A 22,515-nucleotide genomic window follows, 5' to 3' on the forward strand; every position below is an offset into this window, starting at 1 on the left:
CTACTGTTGCCCATCGCTCATGTCAGTTGGAAATTCAGACTCAGCTTTAGCGTCATGTTGGCATACGAGAACCAAAGTTGCAAATGTTTATCAAAAGTGACTTTTCATGTTTGCAGATCTGCTGTACGTTTGCCCTCACTGCCTCGATATGGAAAAGTTGCTGCATCTGTTCAATGTCAAGGCAGATATTTCAGGGTTTTTTGTTTTGTTTTTGCCCCAGGCCTTTATGAAGCACAATACATCCAGGCAGAACGAGCACTGCCTGTCCAACTTTGACCTGGCAGAGTACAGACAGGTGATCAGTGACCTGGCCATCCAGATCTACCAGCAGCTGGTCAAATGCATGGAGAACATCCTGCAGCCAATGATAGGTGGGTGGCGGCACAACACTTCAAAACACTGCAGTAGTTTGAGCAGCTCCACCGAACAGCAGCACAAGGCTAACTTACAACAAACTGAGCTGATCTACGCCTCATGGTTATTGCAATATTTAAAAACAAACTCAGAACATTTACACTTTTTTGTCAAAATTACTAAGCACAAACGTAAAAAATATCTATATATAAATGATATGAAACCGAATAGATGCAGTAATAATTTACAGTTATTTATACCTGTGAGCCAGTGAAATATATTTTTTTTAAAAAGAGCGTACAAGTTCCACTTGCAGATTGTTTCTATTATAAGACATTTTTCCACTGTAATAAGAAAAATAATCTGCCAGTAGAACTAGTCCTTTTATCAGTGTTCAAGAATTGACTAAAAACAAGCTCCTGATTCGTGTTGAAATGTAATATATGAGTTAGTTTGGTCTTATTTCAAGGGTACTGAGATATTTGCACTAGAAACCAGGTGAAGGTAAATTCATAAATTTTAAGTTTTTGCAATTGGAAGATTATTTCACTTATAACAAGACATTTTTTCAACATTATAAGTGAAATAATGTGCAAGTGGAACTAGTACTTTTTCTTTAAATGAAAAGCTGGTACAAAAAAAAAGAAATCATATGTATAAAGTTACAAATCAGATTGAAACAAAACATTAAGATACTGCCAGACAGAAAAAGAAAGAGAGAAAAACAAAGACCACATGTGCAACTGGACTTTGATGTCACATTAAGAGACATAACAAAGCTCATGTTGTCACAATAAAGTGGATTGTATGATGACTTGGCACTTGTTCGACTGGTAGATTATTTCACTCACTGGGATCAGAATGAGGAATTATTGACTTAAACCATTTCATATTTCTCGTTGAAAAGTTACTTGTAAGTTAGTTTTGTCCTATTTCAAGTGTACTAAGGTATTTGCACTAGAAATCAGACCAAAAGTCCTTGATTGAGTGTTTTTGCAGAAGCTTACGGGTGTTTGGGTGCTTCAGCACGGCGCCGTGTCACTGGGTTTCCTCCTTGCAGTGTCTGGGATGTTGGAGCATGAGACCATCCAGGGCGTGTCCGGAGTGAAGCCCACAGGTCTCCGCAAGCGGACGTCCAGCATCGCCGACGAGGGGACCTACACCCTGGACTCCATCCTGCGGCAGCTCAGCGCCTTCCACTCCACCATGTGCCAGCACGGCACCGACCCCGAGCTCATCAAGCAGGTGGTGAAGCAGCTCTTCTACATCATCGGAGCCGTCACGCTTAACAACCTGCTGCTGCGCAAGGACATGTGCTCCTGGAGCAAAGGCATGCAGATCAGGTAGGCGGCGCCAGCTACTGAGTTTGAGACGTTTTTTTTTTTTTGGGTTTTTGCTGTGAGAGCCTGTATTTAATACCGGATGTGTGCAGGTACAATGTGAGCCAGCTGGAGGAGTGGCTAAGAGACAAAGGGCTGATGAACTGTGGAGCCAAAGAGACCCTGGAGCCTCTGATCCAGGCCGCCCAGCTGCTGCAAGTGAAGAAGAAGACGGACGAGGACGCCGAGGCCATCTGCTCCATGTGCCACGCCCTCACCACCGCTCAGGTGCGCCCTCAGCAACATCTGAAAGAAAGCTCAGGCCATAATCCATCCGGTCCTTTAAACAATTTCTGGTCCGGTTCGTCTCTTTCAGATCGTAAAGGTCCTGAACCTCTACACTCCGGTCAACGAGTTCGAGGAGAGAGTTTCAGTTGCTTTCATACGAACCATACAGGTAGACGCTTAATGAAACACCAATGAAATCACCGGTAACAAAAAATGATTTAGTTGTAGAGATTTAAAGTACATTAAGGCAAAAGTAGTGGAGCTTTTGTGAAGTAGCTATGATGCATGCTTGTAGAGGGTTTGCACCACCTGTGCGGCCATATCACCAACACATAGAAAACAGCAACAGTCTCTTTTTGAAGCAGTAAAGCTGCTTGAAGTGTTAAATGTGAGGTATAATAAAATACGGTGATTAAAGAGTCACTGTAAGGCCATATTTAACTAAAAACAAAAACTGCATTTCTGCTGTGGAAGTTGAGATTTTGTCTTGTACTTATTATTTAAGTTTAGTCCATCCATTTTCTTTACACCCTCATCTCGTGGGGGTTGGTTCTGGTGCCAGTCAGCAGCGAGAGGCGGGGCACTAACCCTGCTTAGCTTCTGAGATCAGACGTGGTATGGCCGGAAACTATTTAAGTTTATTTATAAGGCATATTTTCAACAACCTCAGCAGACCAAAGTGCTTCACAACAGTCACAATGTCACTGGTAGATAAGTGATAAAAGAAGAAATAAAATTAAGTTTGAGAAAAATAATTTTAACAATTAACAATAATAAAATTGGTAGCAAAATACCAATAAAATATTAAACAAATAAAAACCAAGACATGATTAATTGCAGTTGTAACAATTTCCCCCAAACTCGAATCTGTTTCTGAAGGTCAGGGGAAATAGATGCTTTTTCAGACTGGACTTTTTTTTTTTTTTCTAAACTTTTTAAGACACAATCTTTCTTAATATTTTGTGTCAGTATTTTCTGTTACCTGGTGGGTCATCTGGTCACAGTGTTCAGACCTCCTGTCTGTTCAGTTTCTGACCCTCTCTTCTTCTTCTTCAGACCCGCTTGCGAGACCGCTGCGAGAGTCCCCAGCTGTTGATGGACACCAAAATGATCTACCCGGTCACCTTCCCATTCAGCCCGTCCTCCCTCGCCCTGGAAACGATCCAGATCCCCACCTCCCTGAACCTGAGCTTCCTCACCAGGGTGTGAGCTGAAAAAACCCCCCCGGCCTCGACCGCCGCTGCCACCTACTGGCCCCGGACAGATTATAAATTATAATTATAGCAAAAGCACTTCAATAAAATGTGGACGAACACAATCTGAAAAAACATTTTTCTGTCTAAACGCTGACATGCACACACATCGGTGTCACTTTCTAAGCTTGTGTCGCTCGGAAACGCGCGCTGCTCGCCCCGTGCTCTCCATTAAACGCCTGTATAAACGCCTCGACCCGTAGAGAAGCCACTGGATCCAATCAGTCATCAGTGTTACCGATCCTTCCTCAGTGTTTCCCGTCATCGTTAAGCTCGCTGCTGTTCACGTCTGAGTCACGAGAGCAAAGCAGGCAGGGATCTCATCACACGGAGCTAATTAGCAAACTATCGCAAAAACAGCCGAGCGATCAGGTTTTCTCCCCCTCTGAGCACAGTCAAGCCAAGACGAGACAAAACTCATTGTCTGTACTATATTATTTATACACAAAGATATCTATATAGAAATAAATAATATATATCTCGTATTTTATTTATTGAAATTATGTTGCCAGCCTCAATGTTTAAAGAATACTGAACAGCTTTGTTCTAGCTGCACTGACGAACAATATTTATGTCCTAATAGATAAATTATATCATAGTTAGAAGGTCTGGCGCAGATTTTCATTCGCTGTGTCTTTAACTCAGATGTTTAATGTTTATTTCGGGCAGAAGTGAGGAGAGTCTATATGAAGGGTTAAACTTTGCTGAGGGCTTTAACCTACGATGAGCTCCACTGTTTACAGCTCTGACCAGAACCAAGAAGACAAACCAGGAACATTTAAACTACGGAAGCCCCAATGTGCCACAAATTCATAAATCAAAACCTATTTACTTATGTCATTATTAAAGTTGCTGCATTTTATAAATAAGCAAATTCCCAATTATGCATCTCAATTGTGAATATCTGAATCGTTAAATGTGAAATTCTGTAATTAACCATATTTGATCATATTTTACAGTTAAGTGTGTGAATGTCAGTAATCAGTTAGCACTGTGTTGCGTAAACATTGCTCCAGTTTCCTGCGCAGTGTTGGCTCCGCCCAATAGCAAGCCAGAAATTACTAACAGTGAAATAATCATTTATGCTTTTCATATAAAATGCTCATGTTTGCCATATATTTTTGAAGACATTACTTACATTTACTTCTAATTTTGATGAATTGGAACACATTGAACTAATCGAGTGATATATTTATTGAATTGTGTCACTTTTGGACTTCCATATTCACCATACCACCAACACTGCAGTAAAAGCACAGATCTGTACGTACGACATTAAATTCAGTTTCTGTTTCTCCTTACATTCTTCTGGTCAAGGCCTTGGAAAATGTTCCCGTTTATCTTTGTGTGCGTATTTATTTCAGTATTGCCATTTGTTTAGGGTTGTTTGTATTGTAAAGCCATATATTACTGAGCAGAACGAAGAGACATTTGTTGGTTTTTTTTAAGTATGTTTTGCAGAAATTGCCTGATATCTGTTCTATGTTACACTTTCTCTGCTTTACACCCACTTTTGCCTTCCTGTTTTTGTGACACAACATGGGCATTTGTCACAAATAACCAGCAGATTATTTTTTATCATCGCTGTCATTTTAACTGCTGGCTCAGTGCTTATCCGTTAGTCTTTTTTATTATTATTATTCACTGTACAAATTGTTTAGCTTCAGATATCTTTACATACTTGGTACTTTAGCAAAGCATAAGGCATGAAGTGCTGCTGCTTCGTTCGTGTGACCTGCATGGTTTAGGCTTTCCAGACGTCACCAGCTTGAGAAAAGGAGCCTGCATGTTAGGAAAACTAGAGAGTGGAGTCGAGTTCACCAGGAAATCTGCCCATGTTGTGACAAAGACTCGTCCGTCTTCCTCTGCTCTGTCTTTTCTGCACTTTCAGCCTACTTCCTGTTGTGCCGTTTGTGCTTAAAGTGAGCCATGTTCTGCCTCTTCTCCTCCTCTTTTGATCATTATTTCACCAAAAACTCACCAAACGCTTAGTAAAATACTGTTTCTGTTTGGATAGTCCAGTTGCAAGGTTTCTGTTGGAACTGGACTTTTGAGGCAAATGAGATGGGGAAAAAAAAAGCGAGCAGAGACATCCTGATTGGATTAAAGAGAAAGCGCGACGTTTAGAGATGCACCAATCAAATTGCTCGAGATCGGAATCTGCCTACTGTTTTGTTTCTTTTTCTTTTTTGGCAGGTTTAATACTGAAAAAAGGGTATTGAATGCATCGACCACTGTTTTCAATCATCAGCATTTACATTTAATGTGCTTTATCTTGAAGAAAAATTTAAGAATTTTATGCTTTCATTTTTAGGATATGTACCCCTTAGAAGAAAAACCCTAAATCGGTAAAAATATATCGACCTGAAACGGCCTGACCGGACTATCGGCAGTGACGTTTTTACGTTAAAAACATCCGTCTGCTCTCACTGGGACCACATTTAATAATTCAGCCTTTTGTTTGTCTGGGTTTGTTTGTTGTGCAACATTTCTGGCTTCAGTGCCACGAGGTCATATCTGCTGTTTGTGTTTGTGAAGGACAGCAACAAAGGAGTCGATCTACCATTTGAATGTTCATGTTCTATCAAGTGTATCATGAGTTTTAGCTGCACATTGTAGAAGAAGCCTTATCTGACTTTACTGGTTATGTGAATGACTTACACACACACACACACACCCATTGTGTTCTCCCAGTGCAGGTTTTCTTTTTGTTCTCTCGCTGTTAAATGAGTAGAAGTTGTATAAAATGTGATCATGCTGTTCTGATGACGCCTCTCCTCATCCAGCAGCTGGTGTAACACAGATGGTTTGAACTGTTTATTGATGACTTTGGGCTGGAAAAACTGATTTAACAAAACAAAAACTCCCGCACTCAGTGGGAGCCACGACGCTCACCCATCGGTTGGTTTGTTTGAGAAGGAAAACGCCGTCATCGCTTCGGTTTCCGTTTCCACACCCAGCAGAAAGCTGAGTGCAAGATACGACCCAGACGTTACAAATTATCATTGTTCTCAGCAGCACTAAGAGTTAATTGTGAAGATTAAATAAACAACAAAAACTAAATAAAAATACAAATAGTTCGGAGCCCGGCTGTGGCGGTACTGGTGCAAACATGCTGAAGACGGTACCGGATGTTTCCCTCTTTAAATCATTGTGTACATTTGACGAACTGGACTGTTTGTAGTTTCTGGTAGCTGTGCTTCGTGAATGTGTTCACCGTTAGCAAACTTGGAATAAAATTTCAACTCTGTAAGTAAAATAAAAGAATTCAGCACTGCTATACGGTCCTGGAGTTTTATTATAACTTTAAATGTTCAGTATTTGATGCTACGGCAAAGGATATGTGTCTTTTTTTTAATCTTTCCCTGAACCAAAGATATGGTTCAGGGAATACCACCAGGACAACGATAACCACTTTATTTTGAAAGGTCCTGGTAAACTGTGTGCGCAGAAATACAACAGAGTTTCAGGTTCCAGCAACAGCCTGAAAAAGACTGAGGCAACCAGAATGACTAGCCTCTCAATAGCCAATGAAAGCCAATTTCTATAATAACTATATCAAAATTAAATACAAGCAAATCTAGACTAAGATAACCTGAAACATTTTAAACATCCAACACTGAACCTGCAAGGCCCTAGTTATGTTTTGAATATACAAAGACTTCCAGATTCCTTTTCTATAGGAAATGTGACCATTTTATTTGTATTTGTGTTTGGGGTTTTTTTTATATATTGGGTTTTTTATTGTTGGGCAGGTACCCAAACAAATGATATTGTTACTGTAATTCTAAGATTACAAGAAATTTTATCAACATTTTGTGTAAGGACTGGCTAAGTAAACTGGAGAAACCTCTGATTTGACATTTTTCAGATTAAATTGATATATTAGCTAGCTGTTAAATTAAGTTGTATTTTAAGTTAAAGAATAATTTTGACTGGGTCATTAAAACCAATAAAACCCTCTATTGATTATTCAGAATGGGACAAAAATAATCAATAAATGATTTACATAAAAAGTTATTTTTAATGACTTTTTCAGCAGTTTTCTTATCCTTTGAAAGACAATTGCCTAATTTTTTCTCAGTTATTAGTTGTCTGATTATTCTGAATCTTCCAGGCACACTAATCATTTTGAGCTGAACAGTAGTTATTTTTTTACTATTTAAAAAAAAATTTTGTGCAAAATTTCATTTTAGAAATGTTTGTATTCTAATTGTATTGAACTATCAAAGTACTTGCATGCTTATTATTAAATATTTGTCTTCTTTTCAGACATTTTTAACCTCTTATTTCCCGTTTTTAACAGTTTTGTCTGTTAGATTTGGAGATGGGGAGAGTTTGGGTAACACGTGGAATCTGTAGTTAAATGATTTGCCATGTAGCGTAATGTGATCAGAGAATTAATGTGAAACCTTTTGGGTCCCACCTTTAAATGGATCCTCCAGGTGAAGCAGGGAGGTCAAAACAGAGCAGAGTCGCTGTAAGACACTTTCCTAAGAGGCTTACTGCGTCCTCTCCGTCCCTCGCTGATCCGTCACTGGAACGACTCCGCTCACTCCTACCTGGACAGGTACCTGCTGGGTGACGGGAAACGGTCTCTTCTGTGGTAAGATGCCTTTTATTTAGCTAGAAATATGGACGATAAACGTGTACAACATCATTGGGGAGACGATTCAGATGGGGTTTAATTTAATCACAGAAAGTGTTGCACTAAATGGTAACAAAGATTTTATGAAATTGCTGTTAGCAAATTTGCACTTCAAGGTAAAAATCTACAACAACATGCAGTCAGGCGGGTTTGGAGTAACAAATTGTTGCCGTTTGATCAGTCTTTACACCCGTTTAGTATGTAGCATAAAATCGTATTAAGAGTGAAAATATGTTTAAGTAAAACATTGTTTAATTTTATTAACTGAAATTTTTTTACAATAAAAACCTTAAATAATTTACAATGAGAACGCTTATATAAAGTAAGAGTTGTTTAACTGTGTGAGGAATCAAGACGTGTGCGTTTACCAGAATAGCTGCTCTCCTCTGAGAAGGATCAGGCTGGAGTAGATTACCAGCTGCTTATCTCCAGTACAGCACACACACACACACACACACACACACACACACAGAGGCTTGATTAAATAAAAACCTAATCAGTGCGTTGTCTGCTTGATGGAGTGCATCCCTCTGTGTCCGGCAGGCGTGTCGCTGATCCTCTGCAGCCATGTGTGACCAGACGTTCATGGCGGCCACCTTCGGCCCGTGCGACAGCTGCAGCAAGGCCAGTCCGCTGATGAACATCTACATCAAGACCGAGGCCATCAACTACTGCTCCTTCTGCGTGGAAATGGTAAAGCAGCGTCTCTGAGCCGCTGCCCGGTTTCGCTGTGAAACCTCACAACGTTGTGTCCATCCAGACTCCATGAAACCCACACACCGTTTTGGCTGCAAGTTTTCCTTCCCCTTGAAACCTTTTCACAGAATAACTCCAAACGTACTGTTTAAATCACATATTAATATACAGAATAAAAAGTTGTTTTTTTCCCCCCCACAGTTTGTTTCAGCTTAGTTAGAATTACCCAAATTATTTGTATTTACTAAATGCCAGAAAACTTTGTGAAAACAATTTTTTCTAACTTTCTTCAAATTGTTTGCAGTTAACTTCTCAAAGTCACAACATCGTCATCTGGGCTTCCCTCTCATTGCTTAAAGAGATAGTAATCATTCTTCATGTAAACTTCTGATTTTGAAAAAGTTGATAAATAAATCTGACGGTTTTTTCTCTCATTAATGGAGAAAAGATTTAATTGACTCAAGGGAACAGAATACAAATGCTGAAAATTTAATTTTAGTTGATTTAAAAAAACAATACATTTATTATAGCAGTATATGCTACTTTTGTATGGGACTGTGCTTATATTTAGCTATGAGCATAGTGACTGTGATTGTGCTGAAGTAGAAGGTGGGAACATCGGATCAGTTTTCTGGAGGAAACCCAGAAAACTTGCTAAGCCCGGTGGGCGATGGGACAGTCATCCAGCAGCCCACCGTGTTTCTGAGTTAAAAATGTCTAAAACTGTCAGGAAATTTGAAATATCACCAGGTATCAAAATGCATTATCAACAATACTTAAACACAAAACTATAACATCTTAAAAAAGGCTAGCATAAAACAAGTTTTTGCTCTTCAGTTGCTTCATGTTTTGGTCTGAAGTGATGAGCAAAATGTTTTGATAATTTACCTGTGACTTGTAACTTTATTTGCTGAAGTTGTTAGCGGGTAGACCGGGCAGTGGTTATGAAGTTCTGGTTTATAAAAATACCCTCTAATAATAAAAATAGCAACACTTTACTTGAAGGGGTGTGCATAAGACTGACATGACACATACGTCACAAACACGATGTATCAACTATCACTATGACTTCAAGTTTCATTCGGTAAATAATGACACTTTTAGTGCAAAGTTGACTTTTATAATGGAGTTTTAATGCAAGTTTACATTAAAAGTGTCATTATTTCCCAATTGCGAGTCTTATGCACCCATTCAAATAAGGTGTTACCAAATAAATAAACAATGCTTAGCCTGGTGGCCCGCCAGACTTACAATACACTGGGGGAAACCCTGAGTGTATGGAAAAGCAAATGCTGACTTATTTATTAGGCTGACAGATCTGACACTTTTGAGTGCAGCTTAACTTTTTTTTTCTTCTACTCTTTTCATCATCTTTATAATAAATGTTTATTTCTCATGCAAGCAGTCTGGGACTGACAGTTCATGACGGATTTCTGCGACAGTCGAGTTTAAAAACAAGAACCAGAGGAGAGTGAAGCTGCGTTTGCAGTGCGGGGCTGGCTTTTAAAAGCCTTCAGTGTCTCTGAATAGCAGGACAGATAGAGGATGGGGGAGGCAGAGCAGAGAGCGACTGCATCACTGCTGCTCTCCAGGGTTATTTTAATGGACCTCTAACCACCAGCCAAGCTGCGCTGCTTCTACACATTTTCCTGCTTTCTGCTCTCATCCCTCCTCTTTTCTTTTTTTCTAATCCCCTCTCCTTCTTTCTCTCTCTCTGTGTGTCTAACTTTGTTTCGGCGGCGTCTTTCTCGATGAAGATGGCGTGCCAGGGGCTCCAGAAAGGGGAGACCCTGGCATCACTGAAGAAGGAGAGCGAGAACCTGAAGAAGAAGCTGGAGGAGGAGCGCGGCAAGCTGAACGATGTGGAGCGTGAGTGGTTGTGGAAGCCAACGCTGCTGGAAACCGGCTCTTGAATGCTTAGTGTTGGTGCAGAGCACTGATATCAGGCTGTTTGCAGTTTGTTTCTGGTTTTATTTAGTCTTGTTTATACCAGCAATGGTCAGGATTTTATGCACAACTTTATGCTAATCTAATTGTGAAAAATACGGACTTGTTTTAGGTTGCAGACTGCTTCCAGATGTTTAGTTTCTCTATTTTACAGTTCTCTATTAGAGTGAATTAACATTTTTGATATGTTCTGCAATCTAAGAAATTACAAATTCTGTGTTTTTAAACTTGAAATACGTAAAAAATAAAAAAGCACCCATTTTAATTTTAGCCAATGTAATTCTGTTGTCTTGGCTCAAGAACAGAGCCAGACATTAGAAAGAGTCTTAAAGGGGCAGTACCCCAATTTTTGGGCAGCCCCCAAGTATTTATGAAACTCATATCAGGTGAATTGGATTACTATTTTGAGATTTTTATAAGTACTTGAGCATTTGAAAATTATGAAGATGTAGTAATTTTTCTTTTTGGGGAGGGACCAACATGGAGCTACTCAGGTACTTCAATGTTCATCTTGTCATTTATTTTGCTGTTGGGTTCAGATGATGACCCAATAAGAACCTCACCAATCAGCATAATTTGCTAATGTTGAAACCCAAACGCCTGCTATACATGTGTGCATGCTGATTCAGAAAGATTTTAGTGAGTTTCACTTTTTCTTCCTTTTCCACTTTAGATTATGATTTTAATAAAACATGCAAATTAAATATGAAAGTATATCAAAATTTGACTTATTTTGGGAAGCAACATCTAAGAAATCAGTTTTAAACTAAAAAGTAGAAACTTTAAAAAGTATAATTATGTGTGTGTGTGTGTGTTTATGCATTTCACCTCAGTGCATCAGATGGCTGAGAAGGTTGAGGCGGTGGCCGCTCTTTCCTTGAAGACCAGGCGTGTCCTGAAAGGCCATGGCAACAAGGTTCTGTGTATGGACTGGTGTAAGGACAAACGTCGCCTGGTCAGCTCTTCACAGGTACACACACACACACACACACACACATTCACGGCTCTGTGGTATCCCTACTCGGTTCCTGCTGGGTTTGGGGGAAAACTTCATTTTATGACACCATTAAAGCTTTCTCATTGACATTTAAGACCTGCGTGAATTATTTTTAAAAAGCTTTAACACATTAAGTTTAGTATACGTTTGTCAAGTGAAGCCGCTGGTTACACCTTATTTCAGTACATTCCTAAGTGATAAGTTTTAAGAATAATTTATTTTATTGGCACTGGATATTTGCTGCCTCTTGAAGTAAATGTATACTTACCCACGATGAAGTTAGCTGTCACTGGTAACAAATGCTTTGGCATACAATTTGAAGCCATTAAGCTAGTCTCGGGGCGGTAGGCTTGTAAGCGCGCGCTTCACTCGCAGAAGCTACGCGGTTGAGTTCAATTTCCGGTCAAGAAGAAAACGCCATTTACCGCATGTCTTCTCCTTCTCTCTCCTCCATTTTTTTTTCTATCTATTCACTGATCAATGCAGGTGATTAGAGCCTAAAAAGTCTTTTTTTTTAAACGTGTCAGTAGTGGGAACTCTTTCTAAGGCTGAACGTGTTTCGGCATAAATTCCGATACTTTCTGCTTTGCATCCTGGGATTTGTAGTTTAGTCACACATAATTCCCAATTTCTTTTGCAAGAGCTACAAACCACAGAAAGAATGAAATGAATGCTTAAATATTACACACAACTAAATATAGATTTTTTTTTAAGGCCTAAAATTTGGATCCAATATTTTATGCATTTTTTTTTAAAACTTGGCAAGAATTTTGTAGACATGCTGATATTTTTATTTGTTGCATAAATATGGGACAAATGCAATATGTTTCTCTCATCTAGGATGGAAAAGTGATTGTCTGGGATGCATTTACTCTTAATAAGGTAGGTGAATGATGGATGGAATAGTGGGTATAGATTTAGGTTTCTTAAAAAAGGCTTTTTTTGTTTTAACCGATGACTTACGTTTTAAATGTAGATTGCTTTGTCAGAAAAATGCATTTAAAAATCTATATAACATTAAACGTATTCATGATTCAATTTCATAAGCTGATCAATTTGATTTAATCCAACTGTAAATTTGTATTTTAAGTCCAACTTTGCATCCTTAATAGTTTATGGTTGATGTAATCTGGTAGATTACCTCAATGAATGATCTTCAAAGATCATTCATTGTTTTCAAATATTTAAAATAGTATTCCCTGTAAAATAAAATGAAAACTAGTCAAATCTAAACTAATCAGTAAGACAGTAGATGTGACATCTATCACTGCTCTGGAGGAAGGGTGACCCCAGTTTGACCTTTGCTGCTCATCAGGCAGCCTAATGGTTTTTCTTCATCCACATTCCTCCATATGAGCTGCTGGTGCTGCTGGGTTTATGCGCCTCTGCTCTCCTAACATATGAGAAATAAAACGATTAGACAGAAATATGCCTTTAAAGATTATCTGTCCATCAGTCGACTTTGACAGCTGCCAGCGTGTTGATATGTATGTAGGTCTGAGTGTGGCTGAATGACGTTTATCCTGCTTTAAAGATTTATTTTATGCATCCCTCATTCCCAGACCTGAAACTTTTACTGTGACTCGGAGCCAGGCTTACCGAAGCTACAGTGTCTAGTAAAAATATTCAGGCTTTCTTAGATTTTATTAAGCAGCAAGTAAACATTTCTGTGTCATTTATCGGGACTTTATTTGATCAAACAGAATCTGCTGTCTAATGAGGAATGAATCTTATTCATCCTGGTCCATAGATGTGTGTGTGTTTATTTATGTGTGTGTGTTGTTTGTGTCCCGAAGGAGCATGGGATAACCCTGCCATGTACATGGGTGATGGCATGTGCATACGCTCCCTCCGGTTGTGCTGTGGCATGTGGGTGAGTACGCTGCTTTTTAAAAATTTCTGCAACATACGATTTGGCATCCTTTATTCAAAACTCACAGAAAGGCTGTCGTAAAACTAAAACTGTGCGATCTCATCCGACAGGGGCTTGGATAACAAATGCTCAGTGGTCCCGCTGTCGCTGGACAGAAACGAGAACCTGGCAGCAAAGAAGAAGTCGGTCGCCATGCACACCAACTATGTATCAGGATGCTCCTTCACCAACTCAGACATGCAGGTGCGATATTAGAAATCTCAATAATTATAGCAAAACTTAGCAGAAATCCATATGTAGAGTAGCTGCATGAAACTAATATGTGAGGAGTTACTGCTGATAAATGTCTAATCACATTCATGGGGTGATTGGTTATTAAAATTAGATTTCTGGAAGAAACACAATGATATGAAATACGTAAATACAGGCTTGGACGTACAGAAATAGACAAGTGGAAAAATGTAAAACAAGAGCTACAACGATGGCTGCTGCTAAAGAATCAGAGCAAAGGGCCTAGAAAATACCCAGCATACCTCATAGCTGTGAAAATAAACACGTTTTGTTAGAAACTCGTAGTGCAAATCAGATAAAATAACAATCAATAATATACTTTGTGAAGACAAAACTGCCTTAAAAACCATGAAATCCTTTTTATCTTTTTGTTTAAAAACTCGCTTAATTGAGAGAGTGTAGCTAGTCAGTACCTTACCTGCTGTACATAACTCTATGAGCTTCTTTACTGTGACCACTTAAAGTTTAGTTTTTCTGCTGACGTCAAGTTTATGTCATTAGACATTCATTCATTTTAGGGGCACATAAACCTGAGTATCATCTGCATGCCAATGACAGGCCGATTGCTTTCTAAGAGTAAAAACAAATAAATCTAAACTAATTAGCAGAGGGTCAAAAACTAAGCCCTGTGGAACTCTACAGCACAACGGAGCAGAGGATAACCTGAAATCATCTCAACCACCACCAAACGAATGACAAAACGAGGCTTTTTTCATGTTAATCAGTTCAGTACTGATTGTTATGAACACAAATGTCTTTATTCAAGGTGAAAACAAGACGCTTCTGCAGGTATGATGCTGAAAACTCCTAGCCTTTCAACATAACTCTAGCACAAACAAAATCTTAGCAGTTCATTTTCATCTAATCCAACATTCATAGTTCTGGAAAAATGCTTAGCAAAAAATAAAAAATAAACTAAATGGTGGAAATTTTCCGCCCTGAACGACCAAAGAGCAGAGAGCGTGGTCAGAAACACGTGTTGGAGTCTGCAGCGATAAAGACAAAACACTGTAGCAGATTACATAACATTTAAAATTAAACAAGGCAGGTTTGTGCAAAATGTTTCATTATGCAACATCAGGTGGGGGTAACAGCCTACATACCACATTCTGACACAAAGTTTCTTATTGTCTGGCTTAGTTCAATTTTAAACCGGAAAAAGAAAATCAGTTCGAGCCGCATTCTTATCTTTATGTTTGACATTTTGTAACCTCAAGATTGGGATTTGGTTGTGTCCAGTACACACCACCCCCACCCAGCCGGGTGGATGGGAGGGTGGGAGGAAGAACATGAAGGAAACGGTCTGAGCTGTTTGCTTTAATAATTTACTCCTTTGTGACACTTCACAAAGTAGAGGAGCACCGAGGGGAGAGGAAGAGAGCGAGAGAGAGAGCTGTGATCTTCTGTCCTGGGAGTATTAATAGACTCTGAGTGGCTTTTATCTGGGACCCTGAGGGCAGAACGTTTTACCACCCAAATACAAGCAAGTGGACAGAGACTTACAAAAGTATTCAGACCAGTCCACCTCTTCCACCTTTAGTCACAAACTTCGATGTGTTATAATACACATAATTGAAGCACTTTGTATTGCATTGTTGCTGAAAATGTGCTATATAAATAAATAAATAAAATTACCTTACCTTACAAGGTGGGCCATAAGTTTCCATACATAGAAAAAATAAACATTTCATACTGGACAACCCTTTTTTTAGTTTTGTGGGACTCTGTGTAATCGCTGCACGTCTTGGACCACTTCATGGTTGATCTGCAACATTTACAGTTTCCTGAAACTTGCAAATAAGTTTTGCCACAGTGTCGTGTGTGTGTGTGTGTGTGTGGGTGTGTGCGTGTGTGTGTGTGTGTGTGTGTGACTCTCACTCCGCGTTTTTTGTTTACGTTTTGTGCAACCATGCGACTGCTTCCCGATCCAGCCATCAGTGTAATTAAAATTTTTTGCTCTTTTGTCAAACGCATCTTCTTGGGTATCTGAAATATAAAAGAAATATACATTGAGTATAGAAACTTATGGCTCAGCCTGTAGAATAGAAACAGTGGTTATTGTCAAGTGTCAGTCTTACAACGCTAGTATTGATCTGATACTGATATTTTGATATCGCTATAAACGATATTTTGTATCAATCTGCCCACCTCTAATGAATTAGGCTTAATACTGAAGAAAACCTGTTGGAAGCTTCAAAATACTCAAGACTGAGCAAAAAGTGGTTCTCCAAACTGTCGACTAAATTAGGCAGAATTCAAATGCACACCGCACCTTTCAGATTTTCATTTCTAAACTGAAATATAAAATAATAATAAACACAAAGCACAGTCTTCCCTACGCTAAATTCACACTATTTTGTGTTGCTCTGTCAAACCGAATCACAGTAAAAACACCTCAGAGGTAATGACTGCAATATTAAAAGACGTTTCACACAGATGAAACATGAACTCTTACTTTCTTTCATGCAGAAAGAAAGTAAGAGTTGGTGTTGCTGCAGCAGGATGTGGTGTGTTTCAGCTCTGAGGTCACGCAGCATCCTCTCTAATCAGGCAGACACCAGGGACGCCTCGTGTTTGTGTAAATCTCTGAGTCCCCGTGATTTGTTTTCATCAGATGATTTCGGTGACGTCTTTTGCAAGCCTGTTTGTATACAGATAGCTGATTGCTCAATGAGAGTTTTCAGAGGAGCCGCCTTTCTACTCTCTTTTGCTGTATTTGTTATTTAGATTCTCATGTTCCTGGTTCTGGTCTTCGGAATAATAATTTCTTTTCCTCTCACTATTAGACGCTACTTTCTTTATGTGTAAAGAAACCGCTTTGTTCTTTCAACCGAGGTCCCCTGAGAACTGGTATTGGTCGCAGACAGTAAATATAGCAACAGTGATACTACTGGTTTATTTTCGTCTCTTTCATTTCCCAGTAAATTAGAGAATTGAGAGCAAAACCAGCAGGTAGAGCAATTCACAAGAAAAGGTAACCATCTCTTTTACAAATAGGGTTGGTTACTGCTTTTCAAGGTGGACCAAGATTTGAAGAAAAAAAAAAAAACTGTTACCAACTAACTAATCAAAATCAGATTGAATGATTGGTGATTAAGTGAGCTCTTTCTGACCTTTGACAAAATCTGGGTGTGATGATGGAGTCAGACCCAAACATTCATAGTCACATAAAGGCTGCTACAAAGTCGGCCTTCTGTCACCTGAAGAACATTTTCAGGTTTAAAGAACTGATGTCCCAGCGAGATCTAGAGAATCTCATCCATGCATAAACTAAATACTGTTAGTTTATAAATCACTGAACGGCTCAGCACCAAAATATATTAAAGACCTGCTGCTGCTGTTTCAACCTTCCGGACCTTCTGCCCAGAACCAGAACCAAACATGGAGAAGCAGCATTCAGCTTCTATGCACCACAAATCTGGAACAAACTTCCAGAAATCTCTAAAATGGTTGGAGCTGTTTGTGAATTATAACAAATGGAAAATTAACCAACATATCTGACGTGTATTCATGATATGTGATGATGGCACTCATGTTGGTTTTCTCAGTTGTTGACTGCGTGGCGTCTTTTACGACTTTGTGTTTTTACAATATAAAGCACTTCGAACAGCCTTATTGCTGAAATGTGCTATGCAGATAAACTCGATTGATAGTTTGTGTGTTTGTGTGTGCCAGCTGCTGACCTCCAGCGGGGATGGAACGTGTGCATTGTGGGACGTGGAGAGTGGGCAGCTGCTGCAGAGTTTCCACGGCCACACGGCGGACGTCTTGTCGCTGGACCTCGCTCCGTCCGAGACCGGAAACACGTTTGTGTCCGGGGTGAGGAGCCTGACTTTAACTTGAAAAACAATTTTGTTTTGTTTCAGAGATGTAATGAGTGGTTTTTCTTTCACTAACTTTTCTCCTGATGCGTCATTCTCAGGGCTGCGATATGAAGGCCAACGTGTGGGACATGCGCTCGGGACAGAACATTCAGTCTTTTGAAAGCCACGAGTCGGATATCAACTGTGTGAAGTGAGTTCAGTTCTTTAAGAGACGCACAGATCTGACTTTAACCCAAACAGACCAGCTGTCATCATTTTACAGGCATTTTGTGTATTTTTAGACTTTAATGACAGGAAGAAAGAGCTGAGTTTAATGGTTTAAACTCTTTGCATGTGTAATCTGTGATTTAAACGCTGGATCTCTTGGATTTACATCTGACTGCTGGTTGCTGAAACTTGTTGTGTAAATATTCCGGATTGAACTCAATTTATACGTCTCACATGCAATTTTAATGTTGTTGTTTTTTTTAAAAAAAGACTCCTTATGTTTTTTTTGTCTTTATAGGATAAATTTCCCAACTTTTATGCTTACAACACACCAGAAGTACATCCTAGATCATACTTAACGTAGCTAAAACATTGTAAACAACATTTCAATAGATTTGAATACTAAAAATCTTTAACCAAAACAGACCTGCTTTAAGTTTAAATGGATGTCAGATCTGTTAAAAACAAAAACAAAAAAAACATCTTCTGATTGTGTGCTGCTTCTGTTTTAATAAAATGTCATTTTTTTGTTGCTATAAATACCAAAAATGAAAACATTTAGGATGTATTAGAAATCCTCACTGGTCAGGGCCGGACCACGGTTATTCAGGGCCCTGGGCCGAATGTGACCCACTTCCAGGTCACACCCTCCTAACCCACCAGCAACACAAACTTGTCTATGCTATTACTGTTTTAGTCACTTCTCACTTTTAGTCAGTAGCACTAAAAGTGAGAGCTACTCACTCCATTTTTTTTTTTTTTACAGAAAAACAATTCTTCCTTTTAAAAATAATAATAAATTTAGGATATTTAGTCTCCAGAGTAAACCCGTTGGATCTACAGTTCAGCTGAAGATCTTACACAGAATTGTGAAAATCCAAAAAGTTTCATAAGTATTTTCCACAGCTGCTCTGTAAAACCGATAATTGACAAAAGTTTGACCTTACAGTCAAAACCGGCTTTATTACGGCTCTCAACCCGCAAACTGAAACGGCTACTGAACAAGTACGACCTGAAATTGGAGCTAAACAGTTGATCATGTCTGAATGTAATCTCCCTGACATCCAGGTACTACCCCAGCGGAGACGCGTTTGCCACTGCGTCCGATGACGCCACGGTAAGTTCTGCTTCTCCACTTGTTGTTGTGCGTCTCTGTCCCCATGAGCTACATCAGTGATTCTGAGGAAGTAATGTTAACTTGATGACCTCACGGCACGCTGCTTTTAATAAAAGTTATTTGTGACACCACTAACACCTTCTGACCAGCTATAACTCCTGAGCTAAAGTGTGTGTGTAGTAGTAGTAGTCCAGCTATGTGTGTTGATTCAGTCTGAGATGTTTCCTGGTTCTCCTCAGTGCCGTTTCTATGACCTGCGGGCGGACCGCGAAGTCGCCGTCTACCAGAAGGACAGCATCATATTTGGCGCCTCCTCTGTGGACTTCTCTCTCAGTGGTGAGAAGCATTTTTAATTCAAGCTGGACTGCTTGAACGGCGTTAAGCTGTTTAATATGCATGATACCAAGTCAGAAGTACTTCATAACCAAAACAAAGTTTCATCTAATCCAATTGTTTGTTTTTGCTTCCCCGAAATTCCCCACTTCCTTTTTTTAAAAAATATCATTATTTTCATCATCTGCCCACGCATCCAGGCCGCTTGTTGTTCTCTGGGTACAACGACTACACCATAAACATCTGGGACGTTCTGAAGGGGACTCGCGTCTCCATCCTGTTTGGCCATGAAAACCGCATCAGCAGAGTCCGAGTGTCGCCTGATGGCACGGCGTTCTGCTCGGCCTCCTGGGACAACAGTCTACGGGTGAGCAGGAGTTTCCCCACAAAGCAGGAAGTGGGAAGTTAGAGCCTTCAAAAGCAAAAAAAACAAAAAAAAACAAAACAAAGGCATTGGCATGATTTATCACTTAGATGATAAGCACTACTGAAATAATAATTTATACTTCCTGGTGTTGATACGTTACACAGGTGTGAGTGTTTTCATAAATCATTTCCACGTAGAATGAAATTGATGGTGTAAATTCTGAAAGTGGGTTCAGGTATTTTTCCTCTCCTAAATTTAAAAACAACAACAAGGCAATGCAGGAAGTAGTCCCATCCGCCCATCAACGTCCACTCAGGTTGGGGCATCAGGTCCAAGCCAGTATCATACCAGCAACATCCTCCAGCTCATTTTTGGGGTTTCCAAGATGTTCCAAGGCCTGATGGGATATGCAGTCTTACAGTCTTCTAAACTGACTCATCATAATGGCAACTGTGTATCAAAATATGAATGTCAACATATTGAAGAAATGAAATGTTTTGTTTAAATTGAAGCAGTTATTAAAATATATGTTCAGTTTGTATCACAACAGTGAGGCCCTTGTTTTTTACAGACGCTGTTAGTCATGGTGTGACACAATGATTTCCCTCTGTCTTGCAGATCTGGGCCTAGCGTCGTCCCAGCGGTTCAGTCCAAGTAAACAACATGAAGATTAGCACTCCTGCCGGAAATCAATCCCTCATGCTTGAGCGTGTCGATCCAAAACTTCAGCTTCACACTGAAGTTCAACCACTTCCAAATGTGATGATGCTTCAGTTCCTTGTTAGCACACAAAGCTAAACAGCTTGTTAGCTTGTTTTTGGGCTTATCTGCAGTCGCACAATGTTTCACATGTAGATGGAAAAGTTCATCAGGGCACCGAGCAGGTGGACTCGCTGTGAAATAAGTGAGCTCTGACGCAAAAGGATTTTATATAGAGGTATCGTATTACTGGGGGCTGAAAACATATGCGAGGCACCTTTTTTAGACTTTTCCCCAAACCATGTCTCCCTTTTCTTTCTGTACTTATTTCAATTAAATACATTTAGGTTTGTGATTGTAATGTGACAAAATGTGGAAAAATTGACATTTTTACAAGGCGCCGTCTCCAACAGCATTCCTTTTGAAGGATTTCACCACATATAGAGATATTTACTAACTGATCTGTTGGCCTACTGGCAATAAAATTGACCATAGAAATCAAGATTGAACAACAAAAAAGACAATGGAAAAACATATTTTTGCAATGAATAGATAAAAACAGAACTAATAACTATGTAAGAACAGTATATTGGTCATTATTGTCGTCATTTAACCTTCTTTATTTGACTTTTGAACTACAGTCAGGTTCATGTTAGTGGGTTTGTAAGTGCTGCTCTAATAACGGCACCTTACGGCATAAAGTTAGCTACCAGTTATTATGTTTTTATTTAAAGGTGTATTAACTATTTTGATCACTGATTTTCCCACGAGAAAATAAAAACAGTTGTGGAATCTTCCTTGTTTTTGTGCTCAGTCTGCAAGGCTTATTAAAAGTTTGCTTTGTTTTTTTGTCATGCGGCATAACCAAACAACGACAGCATTTCACCAGTGATAAAAAGCTATACACAAAATACGATCCCTACTACTAAAGATGACAGGTGGCTCTAATTATCCAAAAGTATGGTGAGTCACATTAAAATCTAGATCTGCACTGTCAGGTCAATCTGAGAGCGCAGAGGCAATAATTTACAAACCAGGGCAAAGTTTCACCTGAAAACACAGGACAGGAATTCGTCATGTCAACACAAAGCCGTCACTCCTTGTGGCAGCCATAGGAAGGGAATCCAGGTGATCCTGGAAGACTGGCAACCAGTTAATAGCAGAGGATTTACTCTCTATAAATCACGCCGTGTTGTCTTCTCACCAGCAAATCTGGTCACCATGACAGGTTTTGGCTTTTTTAAAAAAAAAAAAATTCCAATTCTGTCTGCACAAAACTGAGGATAATAATTTAGATTTGGCTTCTTTTTTTTTTTTTAGGGTTTTTGTGCCATTTATTCATGAGTTGCTGGCAGACAGAGATGGAAGACATGCGGAGATTGAACCTGGGACAGCTTCCTTCTGGAGGAGGAGGATGACTTAAATGGAGAAAAAGTATTAACCACAGCTAAAAAATAAAAATTTGTTTCTCTGTTATTTTGTGATGGTGGCTGGTTTTCCATGTCAAAAATGTTAAAATATTTAAACAAAAAAAGAGAAAAGAATAGAGAAATGGCTTCCCAATGGCAACCAAGAACACAAAGTTATGAGATCAGTGAACAACACAATGTCCACCCAATGTAAATGTAAAGCTGGTGACAGTACAGTCTCCAGCTTGAATAGGAGTTTATAAAGTGGATATTTAATTGAAGATTTATCCAGTAAGGCTATAGAAGTGAGGAGAAATGTTTTCTTGGATACCTATCAAACTGGCACCTAATAGATAGATTTAAAGATACACATTGATAACGAATCCATTTTGTTTGTTTTTTTTACTGTTAATACAAATAATTCTGGGAGTATTCTGTTCAAAATTCTTGTGTGTTTCTATCTGTTGGATGAACTCTGATATCATGGGGAATGAGAGGTTGGTAGTTCAGTTTCATTACATTCACTGAGTGAATGCTGCTCAGGTTTTTACTTGTTGTGTTTAGTGATCTGATCAGCCACTATCTAAGTAACCTGTTTGTCTCTTTGTACCAACTGATTAGAGGTTATTTTAAAACGTCTTCTATCATGACTTCATCATGTGATCTATTTTCCTTGAAAATATATATATATATTACTGAAACCTTGTGTATTGGATCATTGGACAGTCCCTCAAAACAAACAAAACAAAACATTAATAAGAATCTCTTTTTGTTTTGCATATTCAGTTTGCCAAAAATCCCATGAATTTCCCTGAGGAAAGCACTGTGATTAACTGATGGGGGGAAAGTGGAAATGAGGAAGGACAAATAAAGTGACCGATGAAGGAAATTCC

The 22,515-nt window shown here is 39.2% G+C and overlaps 2 protein-coding genes across 10 annotated transcripts in view; both read left to right on the forward strand.

The window, feature by feature from the left end:
• Nucleotides 1–6,494, forward strand: part of myo5aa (myosin VAa) — a 63,425-nt gene extending 56,931 nt beyond the window's left edge. For all 9 annotated transcript variants that reach the window (XM_044096772.1, XM_044096770.1, XM_044096795.1 and 6 more), the window contains 5 exons: nucleotides 221–371; nucleotides 1,415–1,697; nucleotides 1,787–1,961; nucleotides 2,050–2,130; nucleotides 3,018–6,494. In XM_044096772.1, coding sequence (XP_043952707.1) covers nucleotides 221–371; nucleotides 1,415–1,697; nucleotides 1,787–1,961; nucleotides 2,050–2,130; nucleotides 3,018–3,170 — 843 coding nt within the window. In that variant the 3' untranslated portion in view covers nucleotides 3,171–6,494. The remainder of the gene's footprint in view (nucleotides 1–220; nucleotides 372–1,414; nucleotides 1,698–1,786; nucleotides 1,962–2,049; nucleotides 2,131–3,017) is intronic.
• A 1,920-nt stretch (nucleotides 6,495–8,414) lies between these two features.
• Nucleotides 8,415–21,010, forward strand: gnb5b (guanine nucleotide binding protein (G protein), beta 5b). Its single transcript, XM_044096836.1, has 12 exons — nucleotides 8,415–8,555; nucleotides 10,316–10,427; nucleotides 11,339–11,475; nucleotides 12,343–12,384; nucleotides 13,299–13,375; nucleotides 13,486–13,618; nucleotides 17,342–17,485; nucleotides 17,589–17,680; nucleotides 18,766–18,814; nucleotides 19,054–19,150; nucleotides 19,348–19,514; nucleotides 20,133–21,010. Exons 1-12 carry the CDS (start codon nucleotides 8,430–8,432, stop codon nucleotides 20,142–20,144), a joined length of 1,188 nt encoding a protein of 395 aa, XP_043952771.1. The 5' UTR covers nucleotides 8,415–8,429; the 3' UTR covers nucleotides 20,145–21,010.
• Nucleotides 21,011–22,515: the final 1,505 nt, after the last annotated feature.

The sequence above is a fragment of the Gambusia affinis genome, linkage group LG02, assembly GCF_019740435.1.
Source record: "Gambusia affinis linkage group LG02, SWU_Gaff_1.0, whole genome shotgun sequence".
NCBI lineage: Eukaryota > Metazoa > Chordata > Actinopteri > Cyprinodontiformes > Poeciliidae > Gambusia > Gambusia affinis.

What these genes read in the sequence shown, in the direction of transcription:
- gnb5b (XM_044096836.1), top strand. Translation starts at nt 8,430, where the DNA reads ATGTGTGACCAGACGTTCATGGCGGCCACCTTCGGCCCGTGCGACAGC. An exon ending in GCTCCTTCTGCGTGGAAATG is followed by an intron (nt 8,556 to 10,315) that starts GTAAAGCAGCGT and finishes TTCTCGATGAAG; the next exon opens with ATGGCGTGCCAGGGGCTCCA. An exon ending in TCGGATATCAACTGTGTGAA is followed by an intron (nt 17,681 to 18,765) that starts GTGAGTTCAGTT and finishes CCTGACATCCAG; the next exon opens with GTACTACCCCAGCGGAGACG.